Source organism: Pseudomyrmex gracilis, unplaced genomic scaffold (assembly GCF_002006095.1).
Source record: "Pseudomyrmex gracilis isolate BER0280 unplaced genomic scaffold, ASM200609v1 scaffold_1298, whole genome shotgun sequence".
Lineage (NCBI taxonomy): Eukaryota > Metazoa > Arthropoda > Insecta > Hymenoptera > Formicidae > Pseudomyrmex > Pseudomyrmex gracilis.
In genome coordinates this window covers 1-18,689 of record NW_018021882.1, presented here as the reverse complement: position 1 = coordinate 18,689, position 18,689 = coordinate 1, and the positions used below count along the sequence as shown (strand labels likewise).

Below are 18,689 nucleotides of genomic sequence, written 5' to 3'. Positions count from 1 at the left end.
TTTGATTAATAAGGATATCATTAAGCAAATGTATTATTTTGGAATATATAAATAGATAAATAGTTTATTAATTCGATGAGCGAAATTTTGTTTGATTAATATAAGAAAAATATTTATACCGAGTGCCAGAATATTCTGGATTACTCGATTAGGAATAACAGTTACGAAATGGTTTGTTTATGTTACAATGGTAGAAAATTCTAGTAGAAGCGTGTTTTGCCAGATAGCAAGTTCTCCATAAATCCGAAAAATGGAGAAGCAAAATAAATGAACAAGGAAAGATCTCGAAGTTTCTGGCAAACAGGACAAGAGTGGAAATGCGAGAAAGATCCAGAAAGGTGCTTGAGAGGGGCAAGCCAAGTATAAAAGCACGAGCGAAAACCAGGAAAAGGATCAATCAGTCGCGGCGACAACCAACCAGCCAGAGTACCTGCGGGTCGAAATCAATAAAGCTGAAAGCGTATAATCGGGCTGATTCAAAGTTTATTTTATTATACTTTTAATTTTTCTTTTGTTTAACTTGGTGAATAGTCACAAATCACATCAGACCGAGAGATTAAGAAACGCGTTGTAAATGTGTAAGCTAGATAGGCGATACGTCGAGATAAGTGATCGTTTGTAACATAGTGTAAAGTAACGGGACTTGTGTGAATGTAAATAAATTCAAAAAATCATTTGAGCGGTGATTATTTATTGAACATTTATACCCGACTCCCGCCTGCGCACGGAGTGTTGCGATCGAAGGACCGGATTGGCTGAACAGGCAGCGCCATCTCGACTGCCAGCCGACTGTCTCGGAATAGCCAATAGCAGAGCACGGAGCAGCATCGCATTAAAGCAATTGGCCACATTCCAAGGAGCATATTGGTAACGGAAAGGGATTCGTCATGTCCAATAGGTATTTCGTATCAAACCAATCAAAGGTGAGTCTTGCGAAAGCGGTAAGTAGCATGAAGACGGGGTCATTATAATCGAATTACCAACGGCAAATTTTGAGTGATGAGCCAGATAAGTGCGAGCGGCTGAATCAAACGTTTCGAAAACAGTGTGTGATAGACGTGACGAAACCAGGTGATAAAAGTGAGTAATCAATATTTAAACTTGTCGGGGGAGAAGTTAAAACCGACTGGCGACCGTGATAATAAAACTCAATAAAAAGAACAGGCCGAGCTGCACCCGAGTGCATCTCCGGTCACACCTATTCCGCGATTCAGTGACACGCTGTGTAGCTAAAAAGCTCTCTATATAGGTTATGTTCAGAAAACTCAACGGTTGAGAGATCATCACTTATAATAGGACTATTCTTTAAAACCTATCCGGTTTCAAAAGTATGATCCAATCATAAGTGATTATCTCTCAATCATTGTGCAACTGTTGAGTTGTTTGAACGCACTCATAGGTCTAGTTTCCACCGAAACTCTCAATTCGGTTTCACTCCGGTACGGATTAAATTTAGTGTTCCGTTTCCATTGGAAGTAGAGTACTTATAGATCGAAGCGAAAGCGAAATCAGCGCAATTTGACAGGTTTCCATCGACTTAAATTTGATTCTACGTCGCATTAGGTGTGAATTAATGCTTCGGTGGAAACTAGACCATAGTCAAAGTACGAATCTAAAGAAGAAGTCAGATGGTGCGGAACGTGCGTAATGCGGAATTTAATTCCGGCCAATCATAGACATTCCGCAAGCTCCGTTCATCCCGGAAAATGTCTATGATTGGCCGAAATTCATTCCGTCAATTTCACATTCCGCACCATCTGAGGGCGATGTCCCATTGAGCGGAAATCTATAGCGGAACGGAATGTGCGGAACCAGCTCGACCAATCGTAACCACAGAAAAAGCGAAGGAAAGAAAACGGAATGGCTATGATTGGTCGAGTTGATTCCGCACATTCCGTTCCGCTATATATTTCCGCTCAATGGGACATCGCCCTGACCTCTCCCTAAGTTTATGGCCAGTACTTAACGTAACGCGCTACAAAAGAGGTTGTGCGAAGACCCTTAGCACGAAGCAATTTATTAGCCCCCACTACAGGTAGCGTGTATGTATAGAGATATATCACTGACGTGTCTCCGTCGAGGATCAGCTACGTACGCACATACAATTCGTCGAATTTGTTAGTACGCCACGATTACAATTTCACTCTGCGCATAGTAGGAACTGGTGAAACGCTAGTCATTGAATTGAGCTCACTATTGATAATTGCGTGTGCTCGTCAACAGTCAAGAGGCATAGAGTACCAGCAAAATTATGGCGAAAGTTCTGAACACTTTTGTAAATTCCTTCAGCAACACATTGTAAGTATTTTTAGTACTTTTACGTGTCGTACTTTGTTTTTATGTTTCTTTCGCAATGAAATGTTAGTCTATTCAGATATTGTGGTGTAAATGCAATCCATTTGTTTTTATTTCACGGTTGTCCAAAATATAATTATAATTTACAATAAACATGACACATCTACTTATTTGTGTTTATGATTATGGGTGATCGATGACCTTCCTTCCGTGATACGCGTTCTAGAACATTAATGACGTGCACCTTTGCTCCGTAGACAAAGACGATGCAATTACGATAGTGAAAGCAGGCAGCGTATATATAATGAAAATAATTTTGTTTGACATTTCCATTATGGGAGAAAAACTTTCTCTCCACACAATTCTTTCCTACTATATTCACACATAAGAATGTTTAAATATTGAGAAGTAGGAAGAAAAGAGAGAATTAAGATATTTTATTATGAATTTTTCTAAACTATACACACAAGTATATAAACATTGTTTAGAATATAAAAAATTGTTGTGTCATGCTATCTATACTTATTTTAATGTATGTAAAAACATATAGTGTAACTCTTGTACATATGTGTGTGCGCGTGCACACGCGCGCGCGCGCGCTTGACAGAGAGAGAGAGAGAGAGAGAGAGAGAGAGAGAGAGAGAGAGAGAGAGAGAGAAAATGAGAGAGAAAATACTGTGTAGATCATGCATTAAACAATAAATATCTTCTTGGAAATAATACGCATACATACACATAATACATGAATTATATCTCTTCGTACGTAGACTGGGTCTCCCAGACCCACTCAAAAGTTGCGCATGGACGTTTCTAGAAAAACTTAGTTTTTTAAATGCTTATATCTTCAAAACTACTAGAGATTTTTTCAATTTGTTTTTTTTTATCGACGCTGAATCGTTCAGACTTTCGATTAAAAAAGGAAGTGAAGAAGTTTTGATATTTTGCGGAGATATTTGTTCTTAAAACGTGGGCCTCACAGACCTATTCTACAGTACTCGTAGGTTTTTTTTAGGTCGACAGGTGAAGGGATATAGTATAAAAAAACATGAATTATAGATCTTCGGTCTATCTGATTAATACTAAAATACAATCTTAATGTTTTACATTTGTAATTGAACGTAACGTGTTATAACAAAACTATCCCCAGTAGCCAAATTCTTATTTTAATGATATTATGACCCACATGCTGAGTCACGAGTTAAACAATTGAGACATTGCATGACCCACAAGTGAGTCGTCTGTCTCGAATGTTAAAAAGTATGTTTTTCCAATCATTAGAAGTATGAAGAAAAGAGGAACAAAGGAGTGAGGAAGAGCATGATATAATAAAACATAACTTTTTTTTTTACAATATTGTGAAATAAACTTAGTTTCTCCTTGTAACAAATTTATTATATTATTATTTAAAAGACTTGATAATTTTTTAATCATATTTTTGTTTCAAGATGCCTTCTTTAATGATTTATGTCTTCAAAATGTGAAACAAAGCTTAAATTTACACTTTTAATGTTTAAAAATTTTCAATGTTAAGAATCAGAGTCATAACGATATTGTGCACAAATGTGATATTGAATTTTGTTTAAGAGAGATGTAAAGATTTGTTCAGAAAATACAAACTGTTCAAAACTATATTTTTTAAATATATATTATTATATATTTTTCTTTTATCTGCAAAATTTATTCTTGCAGCATTGGTATATTTTTGTGATATATAAGAATTTTTTGTGACAAAATAAATCATAATATATGATACATTAAAATTAATTGATTTGATTTATTTCAATTTTATTTACAGAAATGCACCGGTGAAGCAACATCTAAAAAATGTTTATGCTTGCTTATCCTTGTCTACTTTATCAGCAGCTGCAGGGGCTTATGTACACATGTACACACAGTTCTTGCAGTCTAGTATGCTGACAACTTTTGGTGCATTGGGTCTTCTTATCGCACTGATGACAACACCAAATAATGACAAAAATAAAAAATTACGTTTTGGCTACCTTTTGGGATTTACATTTTTGTCTGGTTTGGGGCTTGGTCCATTACTTGAATTAGTAATCAGCATAAATCCAAGTATAGTGATAACAACATTAATCAGTAAGTAACAGTAATCTTATCTTTTATTAATTAATGAAGTATTATAAAAAAATATATAATCTTATATACCAACTATTTAAAAGATCTGATAAAACAAGGTGTCAAGTATACGAAAGACTTTTTATGTAAAACAAGATAAATAACTCAGTTAAGATAAACAACATTTGTAAAGTTATTTTTTCACTTACATATCTTGTTCTACTCCCAATTCTTTCATATATAATACGTTTTTTATTAGTCATAAAATTTTATATGAATAAACTAAAATATGTTCTTCTCATTAAATAAAAATCAAAGGAAAACAGAGTAATTTTTGACGCTCAAGAATATTTATTAATATCTTTATGTTAAATTAGTTTTTCATCGAATATACCTTTTTGTAGTTATTTATATATGCATTACATTATTTAGATTTTTTATTTTAAATTTTATATGAAAACAAAAAGTAATAAGTACATATCATATTTTAGAATTCTTTTAATTGAAGTGATTAGTCCGATTCACTGAGCGCCGTGAACTTGTTTTCTCCTATAAATTTCTTTTCTAAATATTAGTTACGATTTATTTATCATATAAACTAAGAGATTATTTCAGACATACTATATTATATGCGTATATTATATATATTATAACTATATTATATACGTTTAGGTTGATATATTATATACTTTTAAGTTGATATATTCTGTAGTTAAATTATCTACAGTTGACTTTTTACAATAAAATATGATTACAGGCACAACAGTGATTTTTGTTTCCTTCAGTATCTCAGCACTTCTAGCTCCACGTGGACATTGGTTGTATCTTGGTGGTATTTTATCAAGTATGATAAATATCATGCTTCTTTTCTCTTTTGCCAATCTGTTTCTGGGTCTATCTTTTATCAGCCAGTCATACTTATATCTGGGATTATTTATGATGTGCGGTTTTGTTATTTATGACACACAACTGATTATTGAGAAATATCACATGGGCAATACAGACTTCATCATGCATTCCTTGGATTTGTTTATCGACTTTGTACAAGTTTTCCGACATCTTCTTATTTTACTTACACAAAAGGTAAGTTATTGTTAAAAAATTTGTTGCATTGATGTCAAACACATTTTTGCTCTCAGACTGCCATCAATTATTTCAAAAATATCTTATGTACAGAAAAAGTTTACAAAAACATAAGTTTGAACTGAAATTAATCAATTATCTTTAGTTAAAAGATATTGGAAATACACATTTTGTTTCTTTTAGGAGTTGAGAAATTCACGAAAACGGAAAGATTGAGCGAAGAGAAAAATGAGTGGTTGCTATGCATTCAAGTAAATCCATAAACTAGACGTCTTCATGTACTCTATCCATACTTAGGTACCTATGTACATATATATAAAGACATACTTGAAAAATTATATACAAGTACCAATACATTTGTCGTATGTGTATGTATACACATACACAAACATGAAACCAATATACTATTTCTCATAATAAAAAAAACAGTAAATGTTAACAATTTGTTTACTATGGGACTTTGGTTTTTTACATTCAATTATAGAGACATGTTTATTTCAATCATGTCTAAGTTATACTTCGCCAGAAGATTTGCATACGTATAAGTGTAATAAAATAAATTGATTGTATTATATTTTCAACTTTCAATAAACAAATTTTCCGAATTCTTTTCTTTTTTTCGAACACGAATATTTCGCAATAAACACAATAATGAATGATAAATAAGAATTTGTTGCGGCATTTATATAGTATTCGAAGTCTCGTTTATTGATTGATTTGTAACTGATAATACACAGATTTAAATAATATCCAAAAATATGAAATTGAAAGAGGAAGGTTACATGAGTCGATGTGGGTTTATAGTTATTGAAAGAAGGAAAGAAGTTTTGTTTATTTGTCTACTCAAGATTATATTGTTATACTATATATATATATATGTATATAATACGAATTTTTTTATATGTACGAACATAACATACAATTTATACTTTTTGATGAATATAAAAAGGGTACGCACAAAGAAAGAGACAGTAAGAATACATAGAAGCTACGCTAAGCGAAATGTACAAGCACTGAAATTGTGTACAGAATGTGTACAAGTCGTTTAGTATATGGCGATCGTCATATGTGTACAAATATGAAAAATTAATACGGTCGCTGACGATCCCTGTCCCTGTCGCCTCGGCTAAAATAAAACGTGTAAATTAATGCGTTATCAATATACATATATGTATATGTTTCTATTATTATTTAAGTTTAAAATAAAGACATTTGACAGAGTTAAAAAATTATACATGCGCACAAAGCTAAGAGTTTTAAAAAACTTACCCGCCGCCTCCTCTCATGGGGCCACCTCGACCTCCGCGACCTCCTCGGTCTCCGCCCCGGAAACCGCCGCCACCTCTGCCACCTCTATCACCTCCACGTCCACCTCGATCACCAGCTCTGAAACCTCCTCGGTTACCACGATCGCCACCACCGCGACCGCTGCCTCCTCTGCCGCGATCACTACTACCACCGTAACCGAGACCTTCCGGTTTTGAACTCTTGCAGAGATTACACTGATCTCGCCAGGCAAAATTCGTGTTACCGCAATCAGGGTTTGGACACCTATTTCAAACATTAGTTTGTTTTGTTTACACACACACACACATATATATAAACAGAATGTCCGATAATTGCCGTACAACCGCTCATAGGCAGATAAAAAGAGTTATAAGTGAGTCAAAAAGTTCTATACCACTTTGCAAAATTCGTAATAATTAACGAGATATTATAAAAATCCACAAATGAATGTCCATCCACGTGCAAAATAACAGCTTAGTGTTTCATGCAGTAGCAATAGAATAGGGAGGAGCTAAACAGCATGTAATATACATAAAGATAAATAACTATCGACGGTTAACAAATTGAGTGCCGCGCAAATTTTACGTGACTCCCACGGCGCCGGAATGAATTTTTTGCTATGCGATGCATATTATTGTAAAATATCCACAACAGATAAGTTGAACTACATTCTCATATTTTATGCATTCATTTTACTGGAGGTCATCGGTGACCTCTACAACGCTGTAGTGCATTTCTTCGATCTCACGCTATATTTCACTTATTGTTTACGAAAGTCAGTTGTCTCAGTTGATTTTATTTCGCTTATTCTGTGATTGTTGAGTCTATCCAACTATTAGGTAATGATATCCGTTATATATTTCTACATGCTATATTAATTTTTGCATTTGTTTTATTTTTCATTTTTTAAATAGCCTTTAAAAGTAATATGTCGTCAAATAAAGATCGTGTGTCAAGTCATTTATTTAACGACTCGTTTTTACCATCTTGTTATAAACGCCGTCGAATACCATCGGATAGTGAAGGAAATTTTATATCGTAACATGCGCGTATAACGTGTACGATTTTAAATAAAACTATTTTAAATGTTTTATAGTGTTTATAGCATTAGTTTCTTTACATTTTTATAATAACGATGATAATATTAAAAGAAGTATTTACTTGAATTATGTGTTTTTATTATGGTTGGCATCGCCAGTCATCGATAACTCCTACGGCGCCACTGGCAAGTTGAGAGCTGGTCACCGATGACCCTCATGGCCCTCAACGTGAAAGCATGGACCATATTTTTTTATTGAAATAAATAAGTCTAATGTCAAGATGTGTCAAAACTGAGTTTGTTTCCATTTATAATTACTTACTTACGAAAAAAACACCATAAAACAAATAGATAAATTATAAATTACATATACATCATATATATATATATATATATATATATATTACGCACATTATATGCTGTTATATATTAGCTGTTGTTACGGCGTGAGTGCGCGAAACACTGAGTTGTCATTACGCACGTGGATGCACGCTCATTCGCGGATCTTTATTAATTAACATTCGTTAATTATTGCGAATCTTGCAGAGTGATATAGAACTCTTTAACTGAAAATAATCTCTTCTATCCGTCTACGAGCGGTGTTACGGCAATTACCCTGCTGTATATCTGTACGTATATGCGCGCGCGCGCGCACGCACACACGCACGTACGCACACATACAGAGAGGGTGTTTTTGATAAGACAATCTTGTATTTACCTCCAATCGCCTCCGCGGCCGCCACCATCGCGGCGATCATCTCCACCGCGATGATGATCATCACGGTCACCGCCACCACGACTACCAAAATTTCCGCCGCCACCACGACCACGGCCACCGCCGCCGCCGCGACCACCTCCCATGCGATTACCCTGCCAGTTGCTCTTGTGTTGTGCCATTTGCACTTTTATCGTACAACCCTTAAAATCTTTACCATCAAACCAGTTAATGGCCGAACGTGCGGCGTTCTGATCATCGTAAGTGACTGTCGCTTCACCCTTTGATTTTCCAGTATTCTTGTCTTTGTATAGCCAAATTTTTGGTTTACCCGTGCGTTTGTCATTCTAGAAAACAATGAGTTTTTTAACTTTTAAAAATGTAATGTTACCTTTGATGGCACATGACAGTCGAATCTCGAAAAAAAAACGAATAATTATTGTAATCCTTTATTTGAAAGACAGTATTATACACGAAAACGATCAATTCAAAAACAAACGCATACCTTGATAACGCCGATAGCTCCAAAATGTTGACAAATCTCTTCTTCGGAAATCGATGGATCCATACCGGACACAAAAATAGTATCCTCTTGTGTAACCATTCCGTCACCGCTACCGCTGTTACGGTCATTGTATCCTCCTGTAATAGACCGGAAGTCATAATTCGTCGCATAAAAAGTCCAAGAAAATAAAAATATTTGCTTATCTACCGACCGCAAAGCTACTATTATAGCCTAAAATGTAAAAGATACAAGGAAAGTGTTCGGAAGTTTTTCTTATTAAAACCGTCATAGCACTAAAACAAATTACAAATCATAAAACAAAATTGGTTCAGAAACACTGTCCGTATATCTTATCCGAAGATATATCACACAACTCTCGATAAAATTATGTTTGTGTAAATTAATTTTCTTGTATATTTCCCATAATGAGACATGTCCTTAGTAAAAGATAAGTTGTGTTCGGGGAAATGTTAGTTTCCACACTTTTCTAATAGTCTTTATGATTACATTAATCTATTACACATATTTATGATTGTATCGACTTAATAATATAATTTTATATGTATATAATTACACATTTATGTGTTTAATTGAACGACTCTTCTGCCGTTTTTAAAATACGAGAAGAGACTAAAGAAATTGATGATCAACTAATCGTATGAGGTTTACACATTTTATTTTCGACTCACAATCAATTTAATTTGAAAAGTTAATCTTGTATAAACCAGTAAGAGCAAGGAACGATTTTCTGTTATATAGCGTGTTAAAGAGGCTCACGTAAGACTTAATAATGTATAACATATTTATCTTCTATTACGCATAATTATTACTCATTATTTTTTTCTATATTCTGAAATGCAGAATTTATCTTTTGACTTTTAATGTAATTTTTGCTAAATAAAATTTATAATTTCCAACATATTTTCATTCATTCTTGTAAAATAACTTGATGTTTGTATTTTGAATATTGCGCATTTGTACGCTTACGTGATATAACATTTTATTTTAATGTACGTACACAATGTGTATGAACACAATGTATTAGTAGCAATTTAATATTTGTATCAACACCTAACACAATACATATGAAATACACAAGGTTGCAGCTGAACATACAAAAGGGCTGCAACATTATTTTTTACCCTAAGATTTAATCACAAATCTCAGCACGTAGCTCACCAGCTGCCTTTTATTTACTCTTTGTTTTGCTTGTAACTTTATACATTGTGATGTGACACGCCTCTTTCATATCACACTACGGTAGCTCGATTGTAGAGCAGAAATTTGGAGTTGTGTCCTCTAAAATGAAAGCGGTCTGTCTCTTTACAGATTATTATTGTTTTTGTAAGCCTTGAGTTGCAAATATTCTATCTTTTGACATGACAGAGTCACGAAGAAATAAGAATACTGTACAATGTATATATTAATATTAGATAAGTGCTGATCAGAATTTAAATTATTACTGAAAACCTGAACATCTATAAAAGAGACGCGCGTCACAACATATAAAAAATGTGTCAATATGCAATTATATCAAAATTCGAAATATGACGATTAGTTTTATTTTGCTGGATTTTGCAGAACAAACGTAATATTCACTCGCAACACCTTTTGAGACAAACCCTTTGATCTCTTTTAAGAGATTTTTCCACACAGAGTTTCACATAGAACAGCGTCATCATGAGCGCAATTCGGAGCTTGGCAAGAAATGGTAATCTTATAGTATGTAAATAGTTCGAAATACCCTAATGTTGTGTTTTTATATAAAAGTTCTTCTTCATATATGTAAAATAACATGAAGAAAAAATAACATATTATTGTATAGGAAAAAAAGCAATTGGTGATAATAGTATATAATTGATTATGATATATTTTTTTAACACTGAAAAACTTAGTGATTTTATTATTCTATTTTTCGCTTCAATAAGCTTCAATGAAGATCATATACATTGTATAACGTGAAAATTACCATCGAGAGATATTGTACCTCCCTAACAAAATATTGCGTGTATATATACATATATATGTGTGTGTGTGTTTTGTGTGTGTGTGTGTGATATATATGCATATGTATATATATATGTACGTATGTACGTACATACATAGATACATACATACATACATACATACATACATACATACATACATACATACATACATACACACACGCGCGCGCGCGCGCGCACACACATACACACATACACGCACGTACGCACACACAATTTGTATATGTATATAGCAGCCCTTTCATATAAAAATATCGAATAACCTAACCGAGCATTTAAGGTCGTAAATAGTAGAGTGAAAACTAGAATATTTAGCACCAGACCAGTACAAACAATCTGGTGCATTTACCTTTGTTATAACCACCACGGCCTCCGCCACTGCTAAAACACAGAAGCAGATATACCAATGAGTTGAAGTCATGGACTGTGAACGATTGTGATCGCCGCATGGCGAATCGCATATGCCGCTTGCCACCTTTTCTTCTTGACTGCTGTACCTATCTGTCTGAATGTCTGTGCAGTCACCACATCATATATAATTTTGGATCAAACCGGTCGTCTCGCCGTCAAGTCACGTTCCGTCAGTCTCGTTTTATGCATGCAGACATTATCTCGTGGAAAATGACAATTAAGTCACAGAAAAGACTACAACTCTGTAGTATTATTTTAACATAGATCGAAAGTAACACATGTTTAACGACAAATAAATCTCGAAAAAAAATATTCCTGACTTTTGACTTGGATGTCATTCTTAAAAAAGTAAGAGATTACTTGCAATTACACTATACTATCACACAATATCGGCTATGAAAAGTTGACGTTAAGTATTCACGGTCACTTTGCATTAATTCTTTGTTGCACTTAGAGCATGGAAATTTCTAACTTTAACACGTTGAGTGCCGCACCAATTTTGCGTGACCTCCTCACGGCGCCGGGATGAATTTTTTGCTATGCAATGCATATTTTTATAAAATATTATTTACAATAGATAAGTTGACCTTCATTACCATGTTTTATACATTTAGTTTACTAGGAATCACCGGTGACCCCTGCGGCACTGTAGTGCGATCTGACGCAATATCACTTATTGTTTACGAAAGTCATTTGTCGCAATCGTTTCTTATTTCGCTCATTCTTTGATGCACTTAACAAAATGTCAAAATAGCAAAATTAACGGTTTTGTTTCTTCAAATTTGAGTTCACTAAAAAAACGTCACAAAATAAAAGAAATACCGAGACAAGTAAGAACCGCTCGCCAATTTTGTAAAAGATGTTATAAAAAAAACGCAAAAACATTAGATAGAACAAAAGCAAAAAATCAGACAAAAACAGTTGTCACATATTGTGGAGATTGTACCAATTCGTCTCTTCTGTTTGCCGTTTTAATACGACACATCGCAACATGCATGTATAACTTGATTTAAAGTATAACTTGATGTACACGATATAAATAAAACTATTTTTATATGTTATCAGGTGTATTAGTGTATATTATTATTATTTTCTTTACATCCTTCTAATAACAAAAATATAATTGAACATTTTAAAAGTATTGTCATTTACTTCAATTCTGTATTTTTATTAATTGCCGGTCACCAGTGACCCTTACGGCACTCAACGTGTTAAAGAATAGTCATTTTATACATAACATACTTTGAAGGTTTGTTTTATGTATTTGTGCTTTAAGCGAGTATTTAATTTATTTATTCAACTAATACTAATATTATATATTAGGTATATTAAATATTATTATAGTTATTAATATAAAAAAAATTATTTTATCCGAGATATGTAAGAATATGTATAAAATATATATAAAATACAAATACTAGCTTCAGATATTAAGATACAACAAAGTAGTATTTTGTTAACAATGTGGGAATATAATATTACATTTTTATCATGTTTCGGGAACTTATTTTTATATTGGTTTTGTTTAAAAAAAGCCTACTTAATAGTAACAGATAATGTAATCTCTTACAAAGACCAAATATATCTTATAGCTGCCTAATATTTTTTAATAAGAAAGACAATATATCACAAGAGGAGCCTCAGTGGCATCAGTCATTTTTACAGTTTTAATTGATTCAAGACCTTTGTATAAAACTATGGTACATGTTACGTACATGTATATGCATGTATATAAGCAAGTATGTTTGTGTATATTTTGTGTATTGCCATATTTCAGAAATAAAGTGTCGACATTATATAGCCTTTTTACGTCAATTGTCAACATGTTTTTTTACCTTTTTTTTTAATACCACAGTTATACCTGTCTGTTAAACCTGTAGGCATACTTCAAACATATTAACGCCCGATAGGGCATAAATCTGTTTCGTGATGATGATACAAGAGTTTCCATTACTGTTGTTAAGAATTTCATTGCATACCTTTTATGACTTTGCTTCAACAAACTGTTTACTGCGAATGTGGTGGTTGGCTTTAATGTAACACACCTTGGAGTCTAACACTCCGTTGTTGTCTCATCATATGTTACAAAATTAAAATAAAAAATTATGTATACTTACTTGTAACCACCACCAGAGCGATCTCCATAACCGCCACGATCGCTGTATCTACCACTTCCACTACCTCCTTGGCCTACAACATAAAAACCAAAACAATAATCATAGATTAAGAACCATAAAAGAATAAATAATCATAAACTAAGAAAAAAAACTCAATCCAATCAAAATAAACTGATGACTTCAGAACAGAAAATTACATGTTTAAACCATGTTTGATAGACTAACAGAGCACAAAAGAAAACCTGTAACGCAAGGAAATAATGTAACAAATTTTACCTCCATGATAACCACCTGAGCTACGACTATAGCCACTACTTCCTCCTCCATGTCCATAGTTTCCACTGTAATTACTGCCTTCTCCTCCACTGCCTGATCCTCCATAACTATTCTGCCCATAACTGCCTTGACTTTGAGATTGATAGTCTTGACTATTAGAGTTATAACTATTATAATTGCTATAGTTACTACTGCTACTTGGCGGTGGCTGACTATATTGATTGTAGCCACTACCAGATCCACCAGATGAATGAGAAGGATATGATGTATCCTGGCTTGATGAAGGTGGTGGTTGACTATATTGGTTATAACCTTGTTGTTGATAATTTGAATATTCTGCAAAAAATTCAACACAAATATTTTAAGTTAATTTTAGTGTGCATTTTCATGTATAATTTTTCATACATACAACTTAAATATTATTAACTTACATATGAAGTAAATATTGTTTAAAATTATTTAATGTATACAAATAACCAGATTTTATCATTAACATGTTAAGAATACTGCTATATTTTTTCAATAAAAGTAATTAGTAATTAAGCTCAACAGTCCATTATCTAACACTAGCTAGTTTTTTTGTATATAACATTGCAAAAACTGGTGTTAATTATACAATTATTTGCTTTCTAGTTTTCTCTCTCTCTCTCTCTCTCTCACACACACACACACACACGCGCGCGCGCGCGCGCACGCAAGAGGGAGGAGAGGAGAGAATGTACAAGCATGAAAATACTTTGAATTTGTCATCTATGCAAATGAGTGATTATCTCGTCTTATCTCTCAATGCACTATAATTTTCGTATATAATACTTACGACTATCCGTCATTTTGCTGCTCTTTTCGATGAACGTTCGAATATATGATAAAAATATTCGTCAACGAACGGAAAGGCAACGCTCGAATCAGCAAACAATTCCGATCGTGTGTTTTTTTGCAACTATTTGTCCCTGTAGTGGAACGTAACGTCAACGTATTCTTTACTTCGTTTTCCTCAAGACTGAATGCGATCATGCAACGACATTGAGTGACCAGCACAACGATACACAGATAATAAACGACGATCCCACCGAATCCGCTCAAGTTAACTCCATATTTTGCAGACGGAAACGGAAATGAACGATTAAAGTAGAGAAGAGCAGTGGCCGCGTTCAGCAAAACAATTGCTGCGTTCAGCAGAACAAGCTGCTTTATAGCGATCGAACATGATTGGCTGTTACTTTTAGAACCAAAAAATGAACGTCGAGTGTTGACAAGACTTACAACTCAGCATTTGTCCTGGACTGTGTCCAGTTAAGCAAGAGAAAACGGACGAACGCAGGAAATGCAGGAAATACAAGAATTGAAATTCAGAAAAAACAGGAATTGAAAGAAGTCGAGAAAGTGCAAAAAAAAAAATGAGAAGATTCCCCAATCTGTTGCGGAGCATGCGCAGTAGCAGACAGTTGTCTGCACTTTCTCAGCTTCTTTCAATTCCTGTATTTCCTGCATTTCCACCATCAAAGGCCTTCTACAATGAGATATTAGTAATAAATCAGAAGTCAGAAGCAAGAAATTGACCAATCACAGTCAAATCACAAAAGAATAATCAATTGTGATTAGTTAAGAGCCTTCTACAATAAGATATTAGTAATAAATCAGAAGCAAGAAATTGACTAATCACAATTGATTATTCTTCTGTAATTGGACTATGATTGGTTGATTTCTTGCTCCTGACTTCTGATTTATTACTAATATTTTATTGTAAGGCTCATTCTACAATAAGATATTAGTTTAGTCGTAAGCTGTATGTCGTAAGAAATGAACCAATCACAGACAAATTACAGAAGAATAATCGATTGTGATTGGTTCATTTCTTACGACTTACAGCTTACGAATAAACTAATATCTTATTGTAGAATGGGCCTAAAAGGCCCTTCACACATAAAATTACTTAAGACCGTAAGACGTGACCGTAAGAAAATTGACCAATCAGAATGTATACTATGTTGCAATTGCAACCGTCGGCCAAACCATTTCCGCAAAACAAAATCGGATTGGCGGACAGCGAGCACGACAGAGAGCAGCGCGCGCGAGAAGATGACCAGCTCATAGAAACGAACACTGAGAACGCGCAGGCGCAATTGGAACGCCTCTGGGCGATGGTCATATCAGAGAGAAACCTGAGAGCGGCCATGCCATTGTAGTTTCTCATAGACATATAAGAAATAGACTGCGCGTCCCGTATCTTTTCTGTGCAGAAAGAATGGTCAAACTTCGGACGAGGATAGATGCTTTCACCCGAGTCTCTATCCTTGTTTAATGACGCGGTGATTGGCGGACAAGAAAAGTAGTAGGAATGAGAAATAGCGTAGTGGGGCAATAGAGGAGCATCGAGCGATGAAGGGGCGACAGTAAGCGATTGACAGCATAGACATTCTATGGAGTTGTCTCCNGAGTGGGGAGTCCCCACTCCAGATACTGAAAGACAGAGACAGAGACTCGGGTGAAAGCATCTGTCTCACTCCGAAGTTTGACTCACTTCCCCTCTCACACGCGCAGTCTATTTCTTATACGTCTATGTAGTTTCTTACGACGGTTTCAACCGCTGGTTTTAGCCGTATTTCCACAAAAGTGGAACTCAAAGGCCGTTCTCCATGAAACTCAAGTAACAGGTCTCGTGGAACTGATCAATCCACTAAACTCTATATACACTGGAATGCGCATCAAGAAAAATTCATGGCACAAATTGAATAGCGCCATGTTTGTTTGGCCTGGTATTTTAGCAAATCAGAAGCGTGTTCTGTGTTCCGCTACAATATAAATGACGCAAATGAAAAAGTACCAAAATAGAAAAAGTTTATTCAAAAGTTTGTAGTAATAAAATTACATAAAATTATAAATATTTATTTATAATATTTTAATTATAAATATGTATAAAAGAGCTTTTGCTCGTTAATACAATATAAAAATAAATTTGCGTATTAATGCAATTTAGAAACCTATTTTTTTAATGGTAAAAAAGCACGAAGTACACGCGCACTAATTGCAAAATATCATTATATGTTATGTTGCAAAATAACCTAACGATTTTTTTATTCTACATTGTTAACACATGCAGAAACTGATATATTTAACACCAAAATCCTTACCTATGAAATGAAATCTTCTTTTTACTTCTCTGCCCACATCCGGGCACGCAACACTTCATGTCGCTAATATTACAGATGTTTTTCACATATACTTATACAACCGTAACACGTTTCTACGCGTGCTAGAAGAATGCTTCTGATTCATTGTAGCGGGACGCGGAACGCACTTTTAATTTGCTAAAATACCAGGCCAAACAAAAATGGCGCTGATCAATTTGAGTCACGTCTCACTTAGAGTCCCTGGAAATAAGAGTCTGGCCAATGTTTAATCTGAAACAAAATGGCGTCGATAGTTACTATATATATCGTATTCTATATCGTATAAGGCTGATTTCCTTATATCTCCCGATAGCTATTCTTTGAAGAAATATATAAAAACATATATTGTATCTTATCTAAAACTTATTTAAAAGTGGAGAAATTAGACATAAAACCTATGATAGAAAAATAGGTATGTACAGACACTGTGCAACAAAAAATGACATTCTAACCTTTTGTTAGCAATTTGATAGAATAATTGCAAATTTATTTATGTGTTTGTTTTGCAGAAAATAACTGGTTGTTGCGTAGTTGGCTGTTTTAATTTGTTAATATTACTTTAAATTACCAATTTTATACGTAAAATAAGATATATATTCGGGCATTGGAGAAAAAGAAAGAAAGAGAAGATTATAAGAGCAAAAAATGCTACCACCATGAACAGGCATACTGTTATTTAAATCAAATTTAATGTGTGGCTATAACGTTATCCATTGGTTCCGCCATTTTGTTTCAGAACCAATAAAAAGTTTGACAACATTGGCCAAATTCTTATTTCCAGGGACTCTAGTCTAGCTATGCTTGTTAGGCGAAGATGCGCATTCCAGTGTATATAGAGTTCAGTGGATCAATCACGTTGGTCGATTGGCTGATTTGACTCTGCAATTGGTCAATTCCACGAGATCTGATACTTGCGTTTAATGTAGAACAGCCTTTGAGTTCCACTTTTGTGGAAATACGGCTAAAACCAGCGACTAAAACAGTCGTAAAAAATTACAATAGGATGGCCGCTCTCAGATTTTTCTCTGCTTATACATGCTCCTCCTCGATAGGGACTTTTATTTGTTACCAGATTTATATTTTTTAAGAACTGTAATTTAACCCTAAGCCACATAAGCAAGTACTTGTGGCATGTACACAACGCGTCACAACTGGTCTAGTTTCCACCGAAGCATTAATTCACACCAAATGCGACGTAGAATCAAATTCAAGTCGATGGAAACCTGTCAAATTGTGCTGATTTCACTTCCGCTTCGATCTATAAGTACTCTACTTCCAATGGAAACAGAGTACTAAATTTGATCAGTACCGGAGTGAAACCGAATTGAGGGTTTCGGTGGAAACTAGACCACTGAATCGCGGAATTTGCGCGGGGATCGGGGGCAGTGATGTGCTGTTGTGGGAATAAAGTTGCGTCTGCGCAATAGACAAATGCAATGAATTCTCACTAACGTATATACTTCGGTCAAATATGAGGTATCATTAGATCCCAGTGAGAAAAAAAATGTGAAAAAAATTGCAGAGAGAAAACAAATTTTGATTAAAAAAATAAAATACATTTAATATAAATGATAATAGGAAAATTGGAAATAGGAAAATTCATTTGTTATTTTTTACGTCTGCAGCCGATTTATTACATGAATGAATACCAACATTTGTTGCGAGGATAAGGAAACTGCAGAAACCTTACCAGTATTCGAAGAAAACTG

General features: G+C 34.3%; 2 protein-coding genes across 3 annotated transcripts; one reads left to right on the top strand and one right to left on the bottom strand.

Moving 5' to 3' along the window:
• Positions 1-2,049: 2,049 nt before the first annotated feature.
• LOC109862037 (bax inhibitor 1) lies at positions 2,050-6,035 on the top strand. Its single transcript, XM_020441927.1, has 4 exons — positions 2,050-2,298; positions 4,091-4,392; positions 5,129-5,454; positions 5,638-6,035. Exons 1-4 carry the CDS (start codon positions 2,252-2,254, stop codon positions 5,668-5,670), a joined length of 708 nt encoding a protein of 235 aa, XP_020297516.1. The 5' UTR covers positions 2,050-2,251; the 3' UTR covers positions 5,671-6,035.
• On the bottom strand, positions 5,896-14,930 carry LOC109862036 (RNA-binding protein cabeza-like). 2 transcript variants are annotated; one of them, XM_020441925.1, is made up of 8 exons: positions 14,628-14,930; positions 13,811-14,146; positions 13,535-13,607; positions 11,356-11,387; positions 9,001-9,137; positions 8,499-8,842; positions 6,724-7,005; positions 5,896-6,580 (listed from the first exon to the last, which is right to left on the bottom strand). In XM_020441925.1, exons 1-8 carry the CDS (start codon positions 14,638-14,640, stop codon positions 6,541-6,543), a joined length of 1,257 nt encoding a protein of 418 aa, XP_020297514.1. In that variant the 5' UTR covers positions 14,641-14,930; the 3' UTR covers positions 5,896-6,540. The 2 variants fall into 2 exon arrangements, with proteins under 2 accessions (XP_020297514.1, XP_020297515.1); XM_020441926.1 differs by having other exon boundaries at positions 11,356-11,384.
• Between the last annotated feature and the right edge of the window lie 3,759 nt (positions 14,931-18,689).